General features: G+C 37.9%; 1 protein-coding gene across 3 annotated transcripts; it reads left to right on the top strand.

Moving 5' to 3' along the window:
- Positions 1-1754: 1754 nt before the first annotated feature.
- fam204a (family with sequence similarity 204 member A) lies at positions 1755-17777 on the top strand. 3 transcript variants are annotated; one of them, XM_083898113.1, is made up of 8 exons: positions 1755-2081; positions 2809-2893; positions 3076-3109; positions 3690-3792; positions 4900-4989; positions 17283-17392; positions 17538-17585; positions 17693-17777. In XM_083898113.1, the coding sequence occupies exons 1-8, from the start codon at positions 1842-1844 to the stop codon at positions 17739-17741; spliced, it is 759 nt and encodes a 252-aa protein (XP_083754239.1). In that variant the 5' UTR covers positions 1755-1841; the 3' UTR covers positions 17742-17777. The 3 variants fall into 3 exon arrangements, with proteins under 3 accessions (XP_083754239.1, XP_083754238.1, XP_083754240.1); XM_083898112.1 differs by having other exon boundaries at positions 3687-3792; XM_083898114.1 differs by lacking the exon at positions 17693-17777 and having other exon boundaries at positions 3687-3792; positions 17538-17655.
- The last annotated feature ends 1572 nt before the right edge of the window (positions 17778-19349 follow it).

Here is a 19349-nt window from a genome sequence, read left to right as displayed (position 1 = left end):
GCACCACAAGACAGGGTATCATATCTCACTTTGTTAGTTAACTGTGTTGAGTATCGAACATGCTCATATTATTCTTCTTTGATCAACTGATTTTTATGTTTTATTTTTTTTTATGGGTTTTTTTATGGTTTATGCTTTTTTTTGTAATAAAAACACTCATATAGTGTATAAAAAATACAAAAACAACTTTTGATGGAGTGTGTAATCACAAGTTCTGTACGATTGACATGTTTATTTAATTTAAGATGGGTTACAAGCAGATATTGAATATACTACATCTATATGTATGTTTGTATAAGTGTGTACTCACTTTTCAATAAAAAAAAACATGCTTCCATGTTTCTGCAGCTGTCTGTATGGAAACACCTGCATTCCTCGTATTGAAGCAGAAGCTTAGTCCACAAAGGAAGAAGAATGCACCTAGAATGCAAAGGTTTGTTAGATTCTGCAGAATTACATCTACAGTTAGATGTCACTCATTTCTACACACACAACCTTTAAATATACCAAATCTAACAATATTATTGTTCATGCCCACACAGTCAAAAACACATAGATTTGGTTTGAAATAAGTCAGTTTTTTCTCATTTACAACGAAAGCATAAGGAATACAGCAACTCATGTAATATACTCAAAACATAAAATGAATTACAGAAGTATAGGAATAATCACTGGTTTCAAGACTAACATAGTATTTGATTATATTTTATTGAACTTCTGATGTGGACAGCTATTATGAAACAAAGGGAGGACAAACTATCAAAAAGAGTATTATATTACCATGTGACATCAGGATGATAACATATACAAATAATGGTATATTACAATGCAAGGATAATAACCTAATGATATTGTTTCCAATATGAATTAAATGTTTGGAATTGGCATAGAACAAGGAACAATACATACACATACATAATGTATAGTACTGCATATATAGTATAGCTGGACATAATTTCCAGTGTTTTTTTTTTTTTTACAATGGTTTCCTGAAAAACTGTCCTTTTCCTATACATTCTCCAGCCTGCCTGAACTTGCACTGACCTCTTAATGTATAGCTTGGTGTTACAGGTCTCAGTCCACATTCATACAGCAAACAAAATACAGGGTTATAATGTAGTTAAATTGTTGGCTTCGCAATAAGATGCAAATGAATGAATGCCTGATTTTGAATGAGTGTAAAAGGGTAGATGTTCCTGTGCCAGTGCCAGGGGCTATACAAGATTTGCATGCTAATCATTCTGATAATAATGTAATGCCCACAGCACTTTGAGCAAATTGCGAGCCATTGGTCATAGAAGGGAGCTTATCTCACCACAAATATAGGTTCACATTTGAATGATTCTGGTAATTCATGGGACTGTCAGTTGCCCGGCTCACCTCCATTAGAAATGCTCCACAACAGCTTGCTCTTGACTTTACTTCACCGCAAAGACCAGCAAAGAATGCTGAAAGTCTTTATATTTGTCCCTCCCTCATGGTCATTCTTAGCCAACATTTGCAATGTGGCCGTACACTTTGTTAGCTTTGTTAGCAACAAAAATATAACAACGTAAACGTTCCTTCCTCTTACCACAACCAGCCAATAAGAGCCTTTGTCTTGACATCGTGCTCAATTTGTTATCACAGTTCTCATTGGACAGAGATGATTCACTTGCCGAGCTCTAAGCCAATCGGTGCGTTCCTGTAGCTGACGTCACTTTGTTTACCCGGAAATGAAGGTCCGCTCTTACTGCTGCCAGAAAATGCCAGAAATGTACCGATTTCGAGACGTTTCTTTGATTGTGCAAAATAAATGTTAAATTCCAACGTTTAATGTGACCTCATACCGCTGATTCGAAATGTACAGCGGACTTCTGCCTAAAGGTCTGACCGAAAACGACCTCAGTTCAGGTGACGAGGAAGATGAACAGGAGGTTGGTGTTGAAGAGAAGAAGAAGTCAGAGGATGAGCAGTGTGAGAGCTCTTCACGGACAAACAGCACATCACTGCTCGATCCACTAGCGACCCACGCTGCCAGCGAGTCACACAGTGATTCACCGACATGCAGCATGCCCGGTATTTCCCAGGAAATGTGGCAAGTATGTTGTGCAGTGAGCTGTGAAATGATTGTGTTATAAGCTAAGGGGAGGACAGACACATTGTTGACGGTTAACATTTCTGTGCAATGCACAAACATTAGGTTTTTTAAGCCCTACTGAACTACAGTGGCCAAGAGGAAAGAAATCAGGCTTGTAACCAGAAGGTTGTTGGTTCAAACTCTGCCTTGGGTGCCCCTAAGCAAGGCACCCAATCTGCCCATTGCTCCTGCGCCTGTTGTGTGTTCACTCGTGGTGTGTTATAAGGATGGGTTAAATGCGAAGGTCAAATTCACTGTAACTAATTGGTGTGTGTGCAAAATAACACATTCTATTTCTATTTATTATAAGAAATGTAATGATTAATATAAATATGTCTATATAAGTTTAAATGTACTTGCTTTATTATTAAAATCATTTGGTTTATGTAACATTTCGAATTAGCCGTATAAATGTACTTTAGGTTAGGATCATGATTTGCAAAGGCTGCCATGTTGTGTAGCCATGTTTTTTAAAGCGGCCTGAACATATAAAGAAGGCCACTGTAGTTCCCTAATGAGGGAAAGGGAGTGCTGCACTCTTTGTTTAATAGTGTGCAGCAGTCTCATCATAAGATGTCATTAAGTCTAGATCTTGTCACACTGGATCTTTAGAGATACAGTACTAGAGAAATAAAATATACTTACTCTATAATAATGATTGAACTTGAATTTGAATGTGTGTTTTAAAGAAATTCCAGGATCTGCGGAAGAAGAAAGATGAATCGAAGACAATGAAGGTTCCCAGAAAAAGAAAGAGAAGACGACACAGAAAAGGTGTCAGTGAAATGTGTCACCCCTTGTTAGTATTTGCAGTGTTTTTACATTGTCCAGCAGACAAATATTCAGTCTAAATGTTCTTGAGCCAACGTAGGTACTTGAAGACTTTTTATCTAATGTAAATGAATTGAAACAATTATATACACCTTTAAATATCTCTCTTACTGTATATGTTTCAGGTGGAACAGAAAGTGGGGAACCTTCAAAGACCAGGTATCAACATGTTACATTGGTCACACTGGAAAGTTTAATAGCTGTCTGTAAATCAGCAAGTATGAGACAAAAGCTTGTAAATGCAAAACACTGTTTTGAAGCTCCACATTCACACATTGCATGCTTCAAATGGTCAAAATCAGTCAAGATGTCCATCTGCACTATCAAACTTTAATAGATTATGCAGTTGACAGCAATGTCTGCCTCGTTAAGGATGTGGTAAATAATTGTTTTGCAAAGCAGAGCATATGTGAATTGTAGCTAACATGCAAAATAAATCCTTAGAAATGATTTGTTAAACCAGCTATATGCCAGCAGGCTCTGTAAACCAATCAGTGTAACGTCACAGATGTGTTGTATTGATTAAGAAATGTTGCAACCAAGCATTTTCCCAAAATCTCACCCTGAAGTGTAAGGAGGAACATATCTAATGGAACACATCTAATGTCTTTGAGATAAAAATAGCATCTAGCCACAGGATGGACACAGTGTTGAACTAAAGTGAATGTACAGTAATGTGCTTTATCTCCATGCTGGTCTACATGAACTGAACATTAACACACATTCTCTCTGTCAGCAGAGTGTGTCAGGGGGAACAGGAGAAGCACTGGGATGAGCTTAAGCAGTATTTTGGTGTAAATGATCGATTTGATCCCCCTGCATGTTCCAAACCCCCTCTGAAGGTAACAAAGACTCCTGCCTTCCAACTTATCTGCAAAGGTTTTAATACTGTATCTGTCATAGCTGTTAGTAACAGCTTCACGTCCTTTGTGTTTCTGTGCCACTGTATGCTCTCATTGTTTTATGTGACATGACACGTGGATTAGAAAAATCCTTATGGTCGCTCAGTCTGACACTAAGAAGAATAAAAAGGATTATGTTTTGGCTACATTTTGTGATAAGATTAGGGTGATTTCACTCTCTTGTAGGGTTGAGATTAAAGTGAGATGTGGGCCTTTCTCTGCCAGAAAAATATGAAAATCTAAAGGGAGTTTTTCGGCTCCATGACACTGCCTCTGCGAATGCAGCCATTATATCACATCAACATAATGAACCCTCAGATGCAGATCCTTGTAATTAATATGACTGTTTCTTATTTTTTTATATAGCAATTTCTGAGATGAGATGCAGTGCATTGATCTGCTCACAGAGTTTCTTTAGTGACCTCAAAATACATTTCATCATGCAAAGGCTGATAATAAGATACAATATGTGATAATTGGGATCACTGGTTGGGTTTCTTCAGTGTCAGGTTCAAAGTCATAGCATAATAATAAATAATGTTCTTAATTTAGTGTTTTTTACGTCTGGTTGTTTTGTCCTTGAACATTAACTGTGGAGTAAAGGTACTCAAACAATACATCCGAGAAGACCCTTTAATAATTACAGGCTCTTACCAGTACATTTTTTAGCATGATGAAGTTTTGGGGGGCTGAAGAAATCTGGTGCTTTGCTTCCCCAGATAGGCTCAGAACTGCCTCACCATCAGTGACCGGGGGCTTCTCCGCTCCCCCCTCTGCTTAGGCCTGTAATGGAAATGTGTAATTAAAGAGTCACATTTATGTTTGGTAATCTCCTGTAGCATTTCTGAGATTTGCCCACTAATATCCAATCAAAAAGGTTTTCATTTGTGAAGGGAAATCTACATATTTGTAGTAATGGCAATCATATTAAAAATAAGACCCTGGGGACTTTTGAAGTTACTCTTTGATTTCTCTCTCTCTCTCTACCCCTATTTCAAAAATACGAAGAAGTCTGATTTTTTTTTCTCCCCCCCCCCTCTTCTGCAGTCCGGCCTAGAAAAGAGCATAGAGAGGGCCATAGCTGAAGGGGACATTGGAAAAGCAGAGGAGATGAGCGACAGACTCGCCACTCGAGAGGTACGTTGTGCTGATAAGAGATCTTTGGGGTGCTCCCACTGTGACAAATCAGACTAATGGATCCATAGCCATTTCCGCAGCAAAGACATAGAGGAACAAAAACACACGCAGACAGCCACTATTCAGTCCTGCAGCCTTTTTCCATTGAGTTAATGGAAAGCCCTCCCCTTAGTTTTGAAGTGCTGCAGTGTCTAAAGGACTTTTGGCTCTGCTTTTTAATGAAGGGTACATTGCTTTCAAGCCAACTGTTAAATCATTCTGCAGGTAAGAGTTTCATACCTTTGAAGTGTACATGTCCCTAAATGCAGTGCCTGAAGTTTTGTAACTAACCGCCTTGGCAGTGGTTTGAAACTAATTTAGCATAAAATGTAGCCCCCACACACACATATAATTGTGGTTAAAAAGACGCCCAGCTGCAGTGTTACTTCTCTACCGGGAGAATTGCTCTTCTTTGAGCATCAAAGTTTAACTTCTTTGTTTCATGATGAGTATTGCTTACAGCATCCCATAAGATATTTGTATTTATTAATAGTAGCAGCACAAACATGTAACATACTGTGTGGCCATGGATTTCAGCGCTGTGTGTATTGCAGGAGAGTTGCATAAATAAGGTTTTGAAATTATTTTTATTTTAGCGAAACTGATTTCAATATTTTAGCTGTTCTTGGAAACATGAATGTCGTCTTTAATATATATCTCGTGTCTATACAATAAAGCTGGCTATAGAACTACAGCCATTAGTTAGCTTAGTTTAACTGGTGTAGTACATTACGTTATACATATAGAGAAATATCAGTGATGCCAATGGATGTTTCTTGGGTTCGGGCCGAAATTCACCCTTTACTCTTAATTTGTTTTTAATTTTTGTGTAGTTGTGTCCATAAGTTTGAACCTTTTTAATTTGAATCAAATGTAATAATATTTCTGGCAATGATTGGTCTCTGGTTGGCTATATTTCAAGCACATCCAAGCAGAAAAATCGTTGCAAATATTCAAATATCACATCCTAGCTGTCAAGAATCACATGATACAGTGATATTCTGAATGTCAGACAATAAATCATTGCCCAAAAGTAGTGTATTGAGAATTAAATTGTACTACAGAATATGTGATTGTTCTAAATCATATTTGATGTTTTCAAAAGAATCTTGTCTGCCAGTGTTTCCAACATTTATTGGTAATTCGTGAAATCAAATCAAATGTATTTTTTATTTATTTGTTTTATTTATATAGCCCACAATTACAAAACACAGTTTGTCTCACAGGGCTTTCACAGGGTTGGTAACAACCCCTGTCCTTAGACCCTCGACCTGGGTAAGGAAAAACTACCAGGGGAAAAAAACTTATAACAAAAAAAGAAAGAGGTAGAAACCTTAGGTAGAACCACAGGTGAGGGATCCACTCCCTGGACGGAAAGACGTACAGTAGATGTTACCCAAAACATACAATACACAATTACAAAATATAGAGAGTAAAATGCTTTAAATGTCAGGATCCATCTGGATCACTGGTGTATTTGGCATTCCTCACCTTACCCATCCCTTTCACGGGTGTTGGAGTAACTTTGCAGTATTTATTTAGCATGAAAACTGAAAAGATGTTGTCTTTTGTCCATTGTGGGTAAAACCCTGGTGGTCCAGAATGGCGGCCTCCATAGAGCTGACCTCCAAAGGCTCATTCTGGGTTAATGAAAAACAACAATTAATAAAATCAGGTGATAGTATGGTTGTAAAAAAATATACATATATAATAATAAGCATAATTATTTTATCTTAAATTTCTGCCAAATGAAAATCATTTCACTTAAATTTCACACACTGGACTGTGGAAGAATAGTTGAAAAAAAACAATCATGGTTCCAATTGAAACAATCAGTTGTAATGTTGATTGAATTGTCATTACATGTGTGGCCGTGGTTTCTCCCTGTGTAATAGATGGTACTGTGCAGCATCACAACCCCCCCCCCCCCCCCCCCCCCCGTCAGCAGCGTGGTCAGATACGGAGGAGTTAAATGAAAGCTTCTGTGAGTGGCACCTGTGCTGTGCTTTGAGAAAGCCTCTTAGAGTGCTGGTGGATTGGTTTTAGCCTGAGCCCAGGTTCTACCCTCTCTGACATCTGCCTTGAGTCTTGCCAAAACCGTGATGGGACGTGACAGCGGTCTGGCAGCCGCAAGTCATTGTTCAGCAGTGATAACTTCATTTTACGAGGGTAGTGAATTGACCATTGTTAAATCCCTGAAAGTAAAAACGTGCACTATTAGTTTCTGAATAAAGCAGTTGTGAAAATACATTTTAGAAAACCTTATGATACATATTTGATGACGCCATCTCTAGCATTTCAGCTTTTGTGTTCCCTTTTGACAGGAGCACAGTGACAGACATTTAGAGGATCAATAATCTCCACTGTGGCCTGAATCATCTTCAAGGTTATAATTGAGTGGCTCATTTGGCGCAGAATGGCGTAGATGTTTAATTTGTTTACGGTCATAACACTAAGACATGATTGCACCAGGCTTTTCACTGTAAGAATAGGAGCAGGTTTTCTTTGCTTAAAAAAATGCAAAAGCATTGCGACAGCTGTGAAGGACTAAATAGGCCCCGTTTGTCCCTCCAGGCATTGTTTTGTAAAGAAAATGCCGGTATATGTAGGATGACGGCGTTTCAATGCATTTTCCATTCCTCAATCTAATGTTGTACCACTTATCTCCTCAAAGCAAAGGGAAATGGAAGGAAGATAGAGTGCTTGCTGTCAGAATCCTTTTTGTGAAACAAAAATGTTTGTTTCTGCTGTTTTGAGCTCCCTCAAATCAATTAATGATTTCCATTTGCTCTACTTTCTTCTTTTTAATCTGTACATTAAAACAATGAGGTAAAACGCTGTTTTGAAGGCTTCTCACAAATTGGCTCTTTCATCTGTCAAACTTCTGAGACGTGTTGCTCGGATATCGCAGGTTAAGTTTATTTTTTCCTTTTTTAATTCTCATTACAGTTTCTTAATAATTCCCAAGGCTTTAAGTCTTTGTTTTAGATAATTTAATTAAGACATCCAACTTCTTTTTTTTTTTGTTTGATCGGAGGTTTCACCGCCTCCAAAGATAGCTCAGAAACCATTTTTAGGTAACACAATATTATTAATGTCTACATTGCACAGACAACTGTGCAGATAGGGTTTATTTTTCATACAGATGTCCGTATGTTCCGCTGAGCAAGTCTTGGAAGACACAAAGTAAAGTCAAATGCTTATTGTCTCATAGAAGACCTAGTAGTTTAGAGAGGATAAAGCCTTACAACTCATCCAATTAAGAGGACTGGATCACCAGCCTCCAGTGTAGATTAGTGCCTATTTTAAACTGGTGTAAGTTGACAAGATATTGAGTGAGAGACAAAATGTATAAAGGACACAAAGCTCATCAATTGTCTTGACAGAGCATATGACATTTGTCTGCCATGTTTGGAACGTCCTCTATGGCTGACTTGTGGCTTGGTGTCCATATCCCATCTTCCTATTCATCTATTTTTTAAGCTTTAATACAGTATGTAACAATGAAAACCTAAAGGAAACAGTTCATGTTTGAATTTGAACAATGCCATCTAATTGTCTTACTATTTTAAAAGCCTTGTTCTTTAATTTATTTTATTGAAAAATGTATTGCATGATTTTCTACTATCTTTAAGTAGACCTATTGTAACTTGAGTATATCATGCCATACACAATTCCCTTTGACACCCATGCTATTCAGGATAATCATAATAACGTGTGGGTTAACATAAACCTCATAAGTCAGTGACCAACATATGTCCTTTAGAAGTGTTCCAGTTATTAACAAATCTGGTTTAAGTAAAGTGTTTGTCTCAGGCAAAGAGTTTACGTTTTACTTAAATATAGTAAAATTGCAGAATTCTGAACTGACAAAAAAAATATCCTTTGAATTAACAAAGGTTCAAAGTCTGCATACAGACAAGCTCTCAATTATATCTGATTTACAAACACAAAGCAAACTAAGGGTTTTAAGGTTGATCCCTGTGGAACTCCTTCCCTCACTCAATGTGATATAGTCCCATTATTTGCAACAATTCTTTTACATAGGTATGATTTAAATTAATCAAATACTGAGTTTCCAACCGAAGAGTCACTGTTTTAGATTTTAAATGTTTAAGCTTTATTAAACTAGATTGGTATTAAAAAGTTACTATAAAACATTCTGTGATCCCCAGCACGACTGTACAGTTTTTTCTTTGTCGCACTAATCCACCCTCTACTATTTCGTTCAACATTAGCCTTACAATAAATAATTACAGCCATGCTCTTTTTTTCCCCCTTTATAAAACAGAGCCACTAAGGTATTATGAAATGAACAGGAGGTGTACTTTATATAGAGTAAGTGGGTATATTTCACCACAAAAGACGGTCATGGCGTGTTAAAGCTTACAGTTTCTCCACAGCACTCATCACCCACTATTAGAGCAGCATTACCACTTCAAAACAGAAAGTCTCTGTAGTCTGTTACAACAGTGAGTCCATCTCATGACTTACCGGAGCTAAAGAATAGGAAACATGGAAAGTAGTTGTGTGGCTGCTGCCTTGATCTGAACTGCATGGAAATGGCAACGCACACTGGTGCTGTGGAGGGTCAGTATTATCACTGTTTCATTTAGATAGAGTTCTGTTTCACAGAATGTTGAAGTGTCAACGAGGCCAGTTTGTTCAGACGATTGACTTAAGTGATGACAAATTGTTAAAAAAGAGAGTAACAGATTATATTGACCTTTTTAGAGCAGGACTTTTGCAGTTGCCCTTGCACTTTTGTATTGTATGATTTTGTTGTCATTACATAATGCAGTGCAGATAATTGTTTGCACATATGGTAAAAAGAAAACTGAAATCATTGCCAGATTTCTTAAAGATGCATTATGTAATAAATCTAAAGCAACTGGCCATAAAATCCTAATATGTCAGAGACTCAGGAATAATATTCATATAACAAACTGAACTCACCAACAACAACAGTACAGCCAAAATATTTGCATTAAAACATTTTTTTTGCAGACTGCAAATCATGTTTATGTTTTGAAATCATGTTTTGGCATGTGGCGCCACCTACCACCGTGTACCAATCATTGCAGTCAGTAGAGTCTCAGCTGCCGAGCAACCACGGGTTGCCAGTTACGTCAAAAAACGAAACCTAAAAGACCTCGGTATTTTGAATTTGAATGTAGTAACCGTTTTTGGCCACATTCTTACATATGGCACCTTTAAAGATTAGAACCTCTAACCCAGTTAATACTTTTTGAACTCATCATAATGTGTGTTCCCCACATACTCAGAGTTTATGATATTCAGTTTTTTATATTACCCGCAAACTGTTTATTCATTTTCTTTTTTTATATACTTTTCATTTGCAAGTTTTTACATTTTAGTACAAAAGCAAGACGCAATACCATACACAATACAGATAGTCGACATTAACTGTCTGTCTCATTAGTTAAATAAACTCGCCATTTTTGCCATCGTTTTTCACCCCTATATCTTTTTGGAGCCGTATTGAATAAGTCATTAGGGCATGTATTTACAATATGACATATAAAGTATGTATAGTGGGGCTGCCAGTATTCTCTGATGGACTTTTTACTTTTTAAGAGATAAATATTGGTTTTACCCAATCCATCTGGGATGTTGCCAAGGTAAAGTGTTGTGAAATATACACTGATACTGAAACAAATAACCTTTGAAATGATTTTTGCCACATCCTTCCAGAAAATCTATTTATTTATTTGTTCTAATCTTTGAAATAAAGCGAAGTTTATATCACCCTGTAGTCCATTCTTGATGGGTGCCCTTTACTTCGTAAACATTTCTTTTTAGCCTCATGGGCACGATTAACCTAATCACTATATTTTCATAAAACTGTGTGGCCATTTAATAGTTAGACCACTTATTATGCAATAATTAACCATATGAATATGTATTAATTGGCTCCATTCATGGTTTAGCATTTGAACATACTGGGATGGTTATGATATCGCTCATTATGTTCCAGCTCATATTTCAATAGAAGCAGCAGCTGAAAGGAAAAGCCCCACTGTCCTTGAAATCTACCCTTTGGAAAGCCTCGCTTAAATGCTGTGAAACAAAGGTGTTGCAGCACTTTGTCGGAGGAGACATGGTGGCTTAGTTAAAACAAAGAGCTGAACTAAGAGTGTTTCATGATATTTATGTTATTTAACACAACACAGTTTTCCCTCTCAGCACTTTTCCCCCCGTGCCCTGTTGGTAATCAAAATAAATTCATGAGCAGCGCTTTTTGTGAAATGTAGGTGTTATCAGATTCTGACTTTCCCCAGCCCACATCAGAGGAGTCTCACTCTCTCCTCGACGACCTCCCCCCCCCACACCCCAGGCCACTTGACTGAGTTTAGGGAAACTCTCCTCTTTGTTCATTTCCCCTCCGCATAAGCAATTTATCACTGAATGAACTTTTATTGTATCTCTGCATGACTCACATTAAATTTTTCGCCCATTAATTTTGAAATGGATTTTGAAATGGGTACTAAGCTTTTATCAAATGCCTTGGAATCTCATTTGGATTATTGTATTTCATTAATTACTCGATAGACAAAGCATACTTTTCAATGTAGATGTGTGTGCTGTTTAATTAATTAGCATGTTTTCTCTTTTAATTAAAGCCATTTTTTTTTTTTTTTTAAATTCATGCCCACAGCAAAACACATATATAATTTGTTTGTAATTAGGCCTTAATTGGTGGTAGTGGAAGCTTAGCACCATCAGTTTCTTTTTTCATGATTGCCATTTTATTGCCAGTCACTCATTAATTAAACTGTTTTTTCTAATTAGCTTATAAAACTGTTGATGGCATATTATTCTAAGTGCGAGTTCAAAGCTGGCTAATTAGCCTACCCTACTCAGAAGAGGAGAGATAATGGAAAGCACACAAAGCAAGTGAACTTTCAGAGATGATTTTTTTTCTTTTTTTTCCTCGCCGACTCCCTATAGATGACATGTCATGTGTATCTAGCATCAGATTACTAGAAGAGAAAATTGTGACATGGCTGTTCTACTGTGCTGTTTCCCTGGAGTGACTCTCTTTTTTTTGTTTAGCTCGTCGTGTAATTCTGTTTGTCAAAGTGTAGGAAAGATTACAACAAGCTCTTGTGAGGATGCCCCATGAAAGTCTGATAAACTTTGGTCGGAACAGTGCGAGTAAAATAAGCCATGCCATGGTAATTAATAATACATTGTTCCTCAAACTCCCAAGCAACGATGATACTTTTGAGATGATCAATAGTGGAATTGAATGTCCTGGACGCACAGATTTTGAAATATATTTGGACTTATTATTTTCACTTCAATTTATACTACTATTGTAATAGTGTTTTTACTGAAATGTTGCTACAATTATTTGAGAGCTTTATTTACCATCCATCCGTCTTATACCGCTCTATCCTCATGAGGGTCGCCAATCTCAGCTAAAATGCAACTCAGAAATGTACATTGTTTTATATTACGTTGAACAACTCGAAAATAGAACAAGATGATACATCTCAAAGGTTATCCTCATACATAAATTCAATTGAGAAAGCAATCAGTTGATTATTTGGGTACATCTTCTACTTTTAAGTTGAATTTAAATCAAATTGGAGCTGTCCCTTTACTGGCATTCATTCATTCATTCATTCATTCATTCATTGTCTACTGCTTTATCCTCCATATGAGGGTAGCAGGGGCCGGAGCCAGCTGACATAGGGCGAAAGGCGGAGTCACACCCTGGTCAGGTCACCAGTCCATCACAGGGATCACATGTATAGAGACGAACAACCATTTACTCTCACACTCACACCTATGGTCCAATTTAGAATTGAGAACATCATTTGATTATGATTCATTTTTGTTGGTTCCTTCTTCTTTTTCTTGATCTGTGATGTCAAGTGGAATATTTAAAATATTTTGCACTCTTCAGACATGATTGTGTTGTTCCTATGTGTGTTGACATGACATTCTAGAAGGTAACCTCGCTTCATGTTACCTTAGTTCATAGATTTAAAAAATAGGCTAGCTAATTGAAACATTCCTGCTTTTTAAAGTGATACGGGTGGTACTGATTGACCTCTTGATCTTTTGGCCCTTCCTTTGTAGCCAAACCTCGTTTTTTCTTCCTCCCCCCACCCCCCCACCCTCTGCCTCAGCTCTCCGAAATTATGCTGAAATAACACACACACACGCTGCTTAATCTGATATTCATTCCTTTCTTATATAGCCCTGCTTTCCAAAGTTGACTAAGGCCACATTATTTAGGCATTAAGGTAGTGTGATAAGAGCATTAGGCTGGTCATTAATCGTTTACACGTCAAATGCAGCAGAGCAGCTTGGGGAGGTGATTTAGTGAGGCAAAGTCATATAGCCCTTGTTAATCCACCTCTCACACGTTTTAATTGGAAGAGGCTTCCTGGATTGGAAATTTATGAATGGGTTTAAGGCCATTTCTTCCTTGAAGCCATCATTTATTTCACATTGTTAATGGGAGCTTTAACGTTTTTATCCACATGGAAACTAATTTTTTTCCTCATTTTTTATTCAGCTATTGTCTTTTTTCCAATTGCTGTTTAATTGCCACACTCCTTTTGTGACCCTTGAGCTGCTCAGAAAAACGTCCCGACGCTTCCGCTCCGTTCATCACACGCCTTCAAAATAATGCAGGAAAACAGACGGTAACCCTAACCCTAACCCAAACAGCGGTGTAAAACTCACTCTTCATAAAGATGGACTTGGTTCATCTTCTGTATGTCTTACACAGCAGCAATAGATTTTTTTTGTATTGAGGCCCCATGTTTGGCTCTCCTTTTGGATCTCCATGACGACCCAAACATGAATGAACAGAAAACGGTGCTATTGACTTAACCTTCCTCACGGCCTTAAGCTGCTGCTGCTGCTGCTGCTGCTGCTGCAGCTGCAGTGCCAACATTGTGCACAATGAATGTTTTTTTGCCTTCAAATCTTCCAAAGGTCAGAGTATTAATCCTCTGAATAAACCTAGTTTTTTAAGAGAACTGTGCACAGGCCACACAAGAGAGAGAGAGGCACAGAAATATGCTCGTGATGGACACTTAATTATATGTTAGTATGTGACAGAGTGGGAAGAATTGCCTTTTAGGAACGGCATAAACAAAGAGAGCAGGAGGTTTTCCCGTCTCCTGCCTTTTATTCCTGCTTTGTCGCTTCATTCTTATTTTTCCCCCCAGCCTCTGATGTGTTAGGATTTGGCAGTGTGAAGCACACAAGGGGAAGGGAGGGTTAGGGGGGGGGGGTGAAAAAAATCCTGAAAAGTGGATCAAAAAAGTAAATGAAAAATAATGTCATATTACTGAAAATATGAGAGGCTAATTTGTGCCGACTTTTTGCTAATTTTGTTCTCGCCACAGAAAGAGGAGCCGTCACCTGCTCAGCGCCACAGCGCTGACAGTGCCAGTGATCCATGAAATAAGCTGCCGCTGGCTTTGTTCAGATAAGAATGAACAAATCTGCACAATGTACTGCTCTCGGAATCTCATTTTCATACTTGCATGCAGGCTAAAAGAAATAAGCTGTTTGCAGGCTTGATTAATCAGACATTGGAGGGTTTGTTGTCTCTTTGATCTGTTCTGTCTCCTAGGTAACTTGGTTGACATTAATGTTGAGCCCCAGTAAAGACCATCAGGGATTGTAGCCTAAACTGATGAAAAAAAAAAAAAAAGGAGGGGGGTAAAAATTAAAAACCTTTTAATGTTTTAAATATAGTGAAGGCTATGGTAAAAAATAAAAAGTCTGTGTTTGTAAATCTCTAAATGAAACCATTCAGCATCATTTGATTTAAGCCAATAAGCCAATGATTTTTTTTTTTTTTTTTTTTGCACAAACATAGAGCAGGAGCTTCTCCCGGATCCATCAACAATTGAATAAACGTCTGATTTATAATCTCATTGCTGTATCGGAGCCACTCAAAAGCATCTAGCACCTACACCCATCTAACAAGGAGCAGAGAAACCCTGGTGTGGTTTTTATCTGCTCGCTAAATCTACTGCAAATGTAAAAAAAAAAAAAAAAAAGGAAAGAGCAATCGCCTGTTAGAACTGTCTTTAACAGGAGAAAACATGATTTAAAACCTATGAAATGGCAAAGAACTGGAGAACTGTCATCGTATGTACGCTTCAGGTTATTCAGACGCTTTCACAAATCTTCCAGTGACTGTATAGATGAATGCCTCGAGGGCCTGGTGGAGCCCAGTACTTTGCAGCCAGCCGGAGCCCTTATCTTAAATCCAAGCAAAGTACCATTAATCTTTTTTGAAAGACCTTTATGGCTTTTAATGTATCCCAAATTAGAACATTTTACACCCTTGGTTCCTGAAATATGGTGATAAAAAGCCTTTAGAGTTTAATTTTTCCTGCCTGCTCGCTCTGACCTGCTTAATCCCAGCATGCATTAGGAGATATTTTAGTTTCAGTCTTTCTAATAAAGTTTATCCCACTTAATTATAATTGAAACATTTTTTTTCCAGCAGGTCCTTTTTTTTTTTTTTTTTTTTTGTAAGTGGCACAGTGGTGGCACATTTCCTCATTACCTTAAGACCCCCCCCCTCCTCCCTGATTGTACTCTGAATATTACAGAGAATTACCCAAAGGTTTGGTGAAATTGTTCCAAGTTGTTTATCAAACTTTGCCTTTGCTTGAATAATAAACCTATCTCAGGAGTGACGGAGGAGGCAGGATTTTTCCCTTTGTTTCCTGTGCTTCTGTGTGACTGGGGTTATTGGGATTATTCTGCTTCACAATACACACATGTCTTTCCTGGGATTTGAATGTTTGCCTCTTGCAGTCACGGTCATTCTCTTCACTTCTGATTTTTTTTTTTCCCTGGGACTGCCTGCAGTACTTTTAGACACTGGTGATGAGTTGGGAAAAAAAATGCCATTACAACATTTTTGAGATGGAGGGAGAGAGAGAGGAAGGGAGAGAGAAAAAAAACAGCAAAATGCTGAACATTGTCTCTCAGGGAACATTGTTTCTGTGCTAATTTCATTTGCACGTTAAACAAGAAGAAAGACGCCATGAAGAAGAGACGATGTGCAGGAGAGACTGTGAGCCAGGAGCGTAAAAATACAATTCCCTCTGAAACACAATAAACAAAAGGCAAAATAGATTAGAACGATACTAATGAAACAATGCTGCTGTAATTTCTACAGCTTTGAGGAATTACACCCTTGCATAAAAAAAACACCTCTACTAACATTTTTGAACACCAATGCACACATAGAGTATGTCGCCACTGTGTTATTGTTACTTTTACACTGCAGATACAGTGTTTTTGTTAGTAGTTGTAGATCATAAAGACAGTGAAAGGTTGTATTTTTAAAGAAAACAAAGGGCACTGAAGCAAAATCAGTAGAGTTGCTCATCAAGTAATGATGCTCATCATGACTCATTAATCTGCACATTATGTTACTGATTAATTGCTTTGTTATTGTTTTCAGTCACAGATGTTTGAATGACTTGGCTTAGAAAATTAAGACAGTGATTTTCTTTCTCTTTTTTTTTTACAGTTTTCCCTGGCTAATTTTAACAGTTTTCTGTTCTTTGTGCTCCAGAACTTGATCATGACCAGGATACATTTTAAAGTGTATCACGTGTGTATAATTAAAACATAGGAAAACTGTTGTTAAGTTGTATTGTTTAGTGCTGAATCTACTACTCGATTATTAATCTATTTTGAGTTTGTGTGGTTTTTCAGCTCCTTAAATGTGAATATGTTCTGGTTTATTTTACTCCACATAACAAAGAAATCTGAAACTGATGAATTCTGGTTTGTGGACAAAAACAAGACATTTGAGAGCTTCATAATTTCCCGGTTTGACAAACACTGACCAACATTTTATGAACCAAGTGATTACTCGACTAATCGAGAGAATAGGCGACAGATTAATGGATTATGCAAATAATCCTTAGTTGCAGTCCTAGTATGGTTATTACTCTTTAATACGCTTTATCTATATCATGCACATTTCTCTCATTGTGCAAGATGCGTTTATTTCTGCATGTTAAATGACGTTAAATGTTATGATATTGTGAGGAGGAGTCATGTGTTGTCCAGTGATGTCTTTGCTGTGGCGTGGATGGAGGAGGCAGAGGAGACACTGAAGTGAAGCCATCGTGACATAATCAGTTTGAAAAGCGCGTGCTTGCCACAGACCGATTTCTTTTTTTTTTCCCCTAATGAGCCTCTCTCCTCTGTCTGCCTCTGAATAGCTGGCTGTGAAAATTGCTCAAGCGGCAGATTGCCGCGACTTTGTGCAACACAAACAGGAAGAGGAAGCTGTGAGGACGGCGCAGAAGAGAAAGGAGGAAATAATCTGGGGGTATGATGATTCTTTATGTCCTGGTGTTTACGTTTTTCCATCACCTCTGTCATTTGGGTTCATGTGTGAAGCCTGCATAAGTCTTCGATCACTTGATGGTATTAATTAATTCAGTTATTTTATGTATTTTTTTTGTCTGTTGCAGCTTTGAGGCGAAACAGCGTTGGGAAAGCAAGAGCAACATGGGCTACATGTGAGGAACATGGCAGACTGAACGCTTTTTCTTCAGTTCATTTAATAAAATAGTTGTTTTTTTAATGGTGGATTGATCGTGTTTCTTCCCCCCCGTATGTTTTGAAGACTTCACACCAGCAGAGTGTGGAAGGGCAAAAGTCGCAGAGTTGGCTGAGGGGAAAAAAACAATCCAGAGAGTGAGAGAGAAAATGATGGAGCATTCAAATTAATTCCTAAGGCGCTCATTGGTGTCTGCATTGTAATATTTTTCATTACATTTCAGCGATTTGAGCGTTCTGGCCCCTTTTTCCCCTCCAAATTAAATCTGGTGTACATTACTGGATGATGCGTTTATTTATTGCTGTAAAGTGGGTTAATCATGAAGGCGCTCCTTTCTTCTTCTGAGGAAGAGAAAGGGAAGATTAGGGCCTTAATGCAATGTACAGGATAATGTGCGATAGGATTTGGGAGTAGAAAATGAAATTTAGCTGCTGTAAACTGCTGTGAGCGGTCGTAAACTGGAAGTTGTGTGAACAGTTGGGGGTGGGGAGGAGCTTTTCTCTTGGCCGTCGCCCATGCTATTGTTTCTCTGCCCGAACAAGAGGCACACGCTGTTTCTTGCTGTGTTTAGCTCTCTTCAGCATCTGTAAACTCGTGTGAGATTGTCTCTCCTCTCACTGTTACTTTGATCTTTTTTGATCTGCAGCGTTTTGCCTCCGCAGTGTCTCGGCACTTCTGAAAATGTTTAGTTTAATTTAGATTCAAGTGTTAATTGCAAACATTGTGCAAAAAAAAAAAAAAAGCACAAAAATGATGATTGCTTTTTATTCATAATGCGTGCTTATATTATTTTCAATCATAGAAAATGATTGCTTTGCTTCAAGGTAATGAGAGTTAAAATTAATACACCTAAGTTGTTTGCATTGCACATATTTGGGCACTTTGTCCCCCTGGTGAAGAGCGGTGTTTCCGTGGCTTTGTGGTATATAGGCTGAATCAGTGCGAGGGGGGGGAATTAACAAAACATCAGCATTAAAAGTTTGGTGGCAATTACGCCACAAAACACCTGAGCGGAGCGGAAACACAGATATGACGCGAGGTCTGAAAATTGAATTTCCGAAAAAGTGAGCTTTTTGTATCGTTTCTCATTAAAGTGAGCCTGAGAAGCTGTCAGATGTCGAGAATTGCTGCTAATTAAACTATTAATTATCTCTGTAATGAGATGCGAGTCAAAACTGCGTTAAGCACATCAAAGTACGACGTGGGATTTGCTCACTTTGATGAGTGCCACGAAAAGTATATCTTGTGCGAGGAAACATCAGAGATGCTTCATTAATGGGGACGAGAGGAAGCGGAATTTGAGGGCATTTAAAAGTTTTGGTATAACTGCTTATGAACATCCTCGTGGTTTCAGATTCTCCTTTATTTACAGAGCTGCACGGATGCCTGGTTTGCTGATGTCAACCTCTCAGAGATGATGTTTCTTTTTAAGTGTGTAAAGGTTTACAGCGGGATACTGTCGGAGAAAGCTACGTTAAGAGATGGCCTCACGTTCAATACAGAGACTTTATGCACTTTTTTGTCTATATGTGAAGAGAAATCCTGCACTTTTTAAACACGTTTTGTTTTCTTCATTTAGACAGATATCGTGATGTATCGCTATATGATTGTCTTGCAATCTATTGATTATCACAGAATCGTTGTATCGTGATAGTATTGGTATCATGGGCCGCGTATTGTATCGTGAGGTACCCTGTGATTACTAACCCTATGTATATCAGGA

The sequence above is a fragment of the Microchirus variegatus genome (genome assembly GCF_963457635.1).
Source record: "Microchirus variegatus genome assembly, chromosome: 11".
Classification (NCBI taxonomy): domain Eukaryota; kingdom Metazoa; phylum Chordata; class Actinopteri; order Pleuronectiformes; family Soleidae; genus Microchirus; species Microchirus variegatus.
Note: the sequence above shows the minus strand (reverse complement) of the source record. Positions and strands in the feature narration are given on the sequence as shown.

Bases quoted from the DNA above. Each gene is read 5' to 3' on its own strand.
- fam204a (XM_083898112.1), top strand. From the start codon at position 1,842: ATGTACAGCGGACTTCTGCCTAAAGGTCTGACCGAAAACGACCTCAGT. The intron at 2,082-2,808 runs GTATGTTGTGCA...TGTGTTTTAAAG, and splicing joins TTTCCCAGGAAATGTGGCAA to AAATTCCAGGATCTGCGGAA. The intron at 3,110-3,686 runs GTATCAACATGT...TCTCTCTGTCAG, and splicing joins GGGGAACCTTCAAAGACCAG to CAGAGTGTGTCAGGGGGAAC.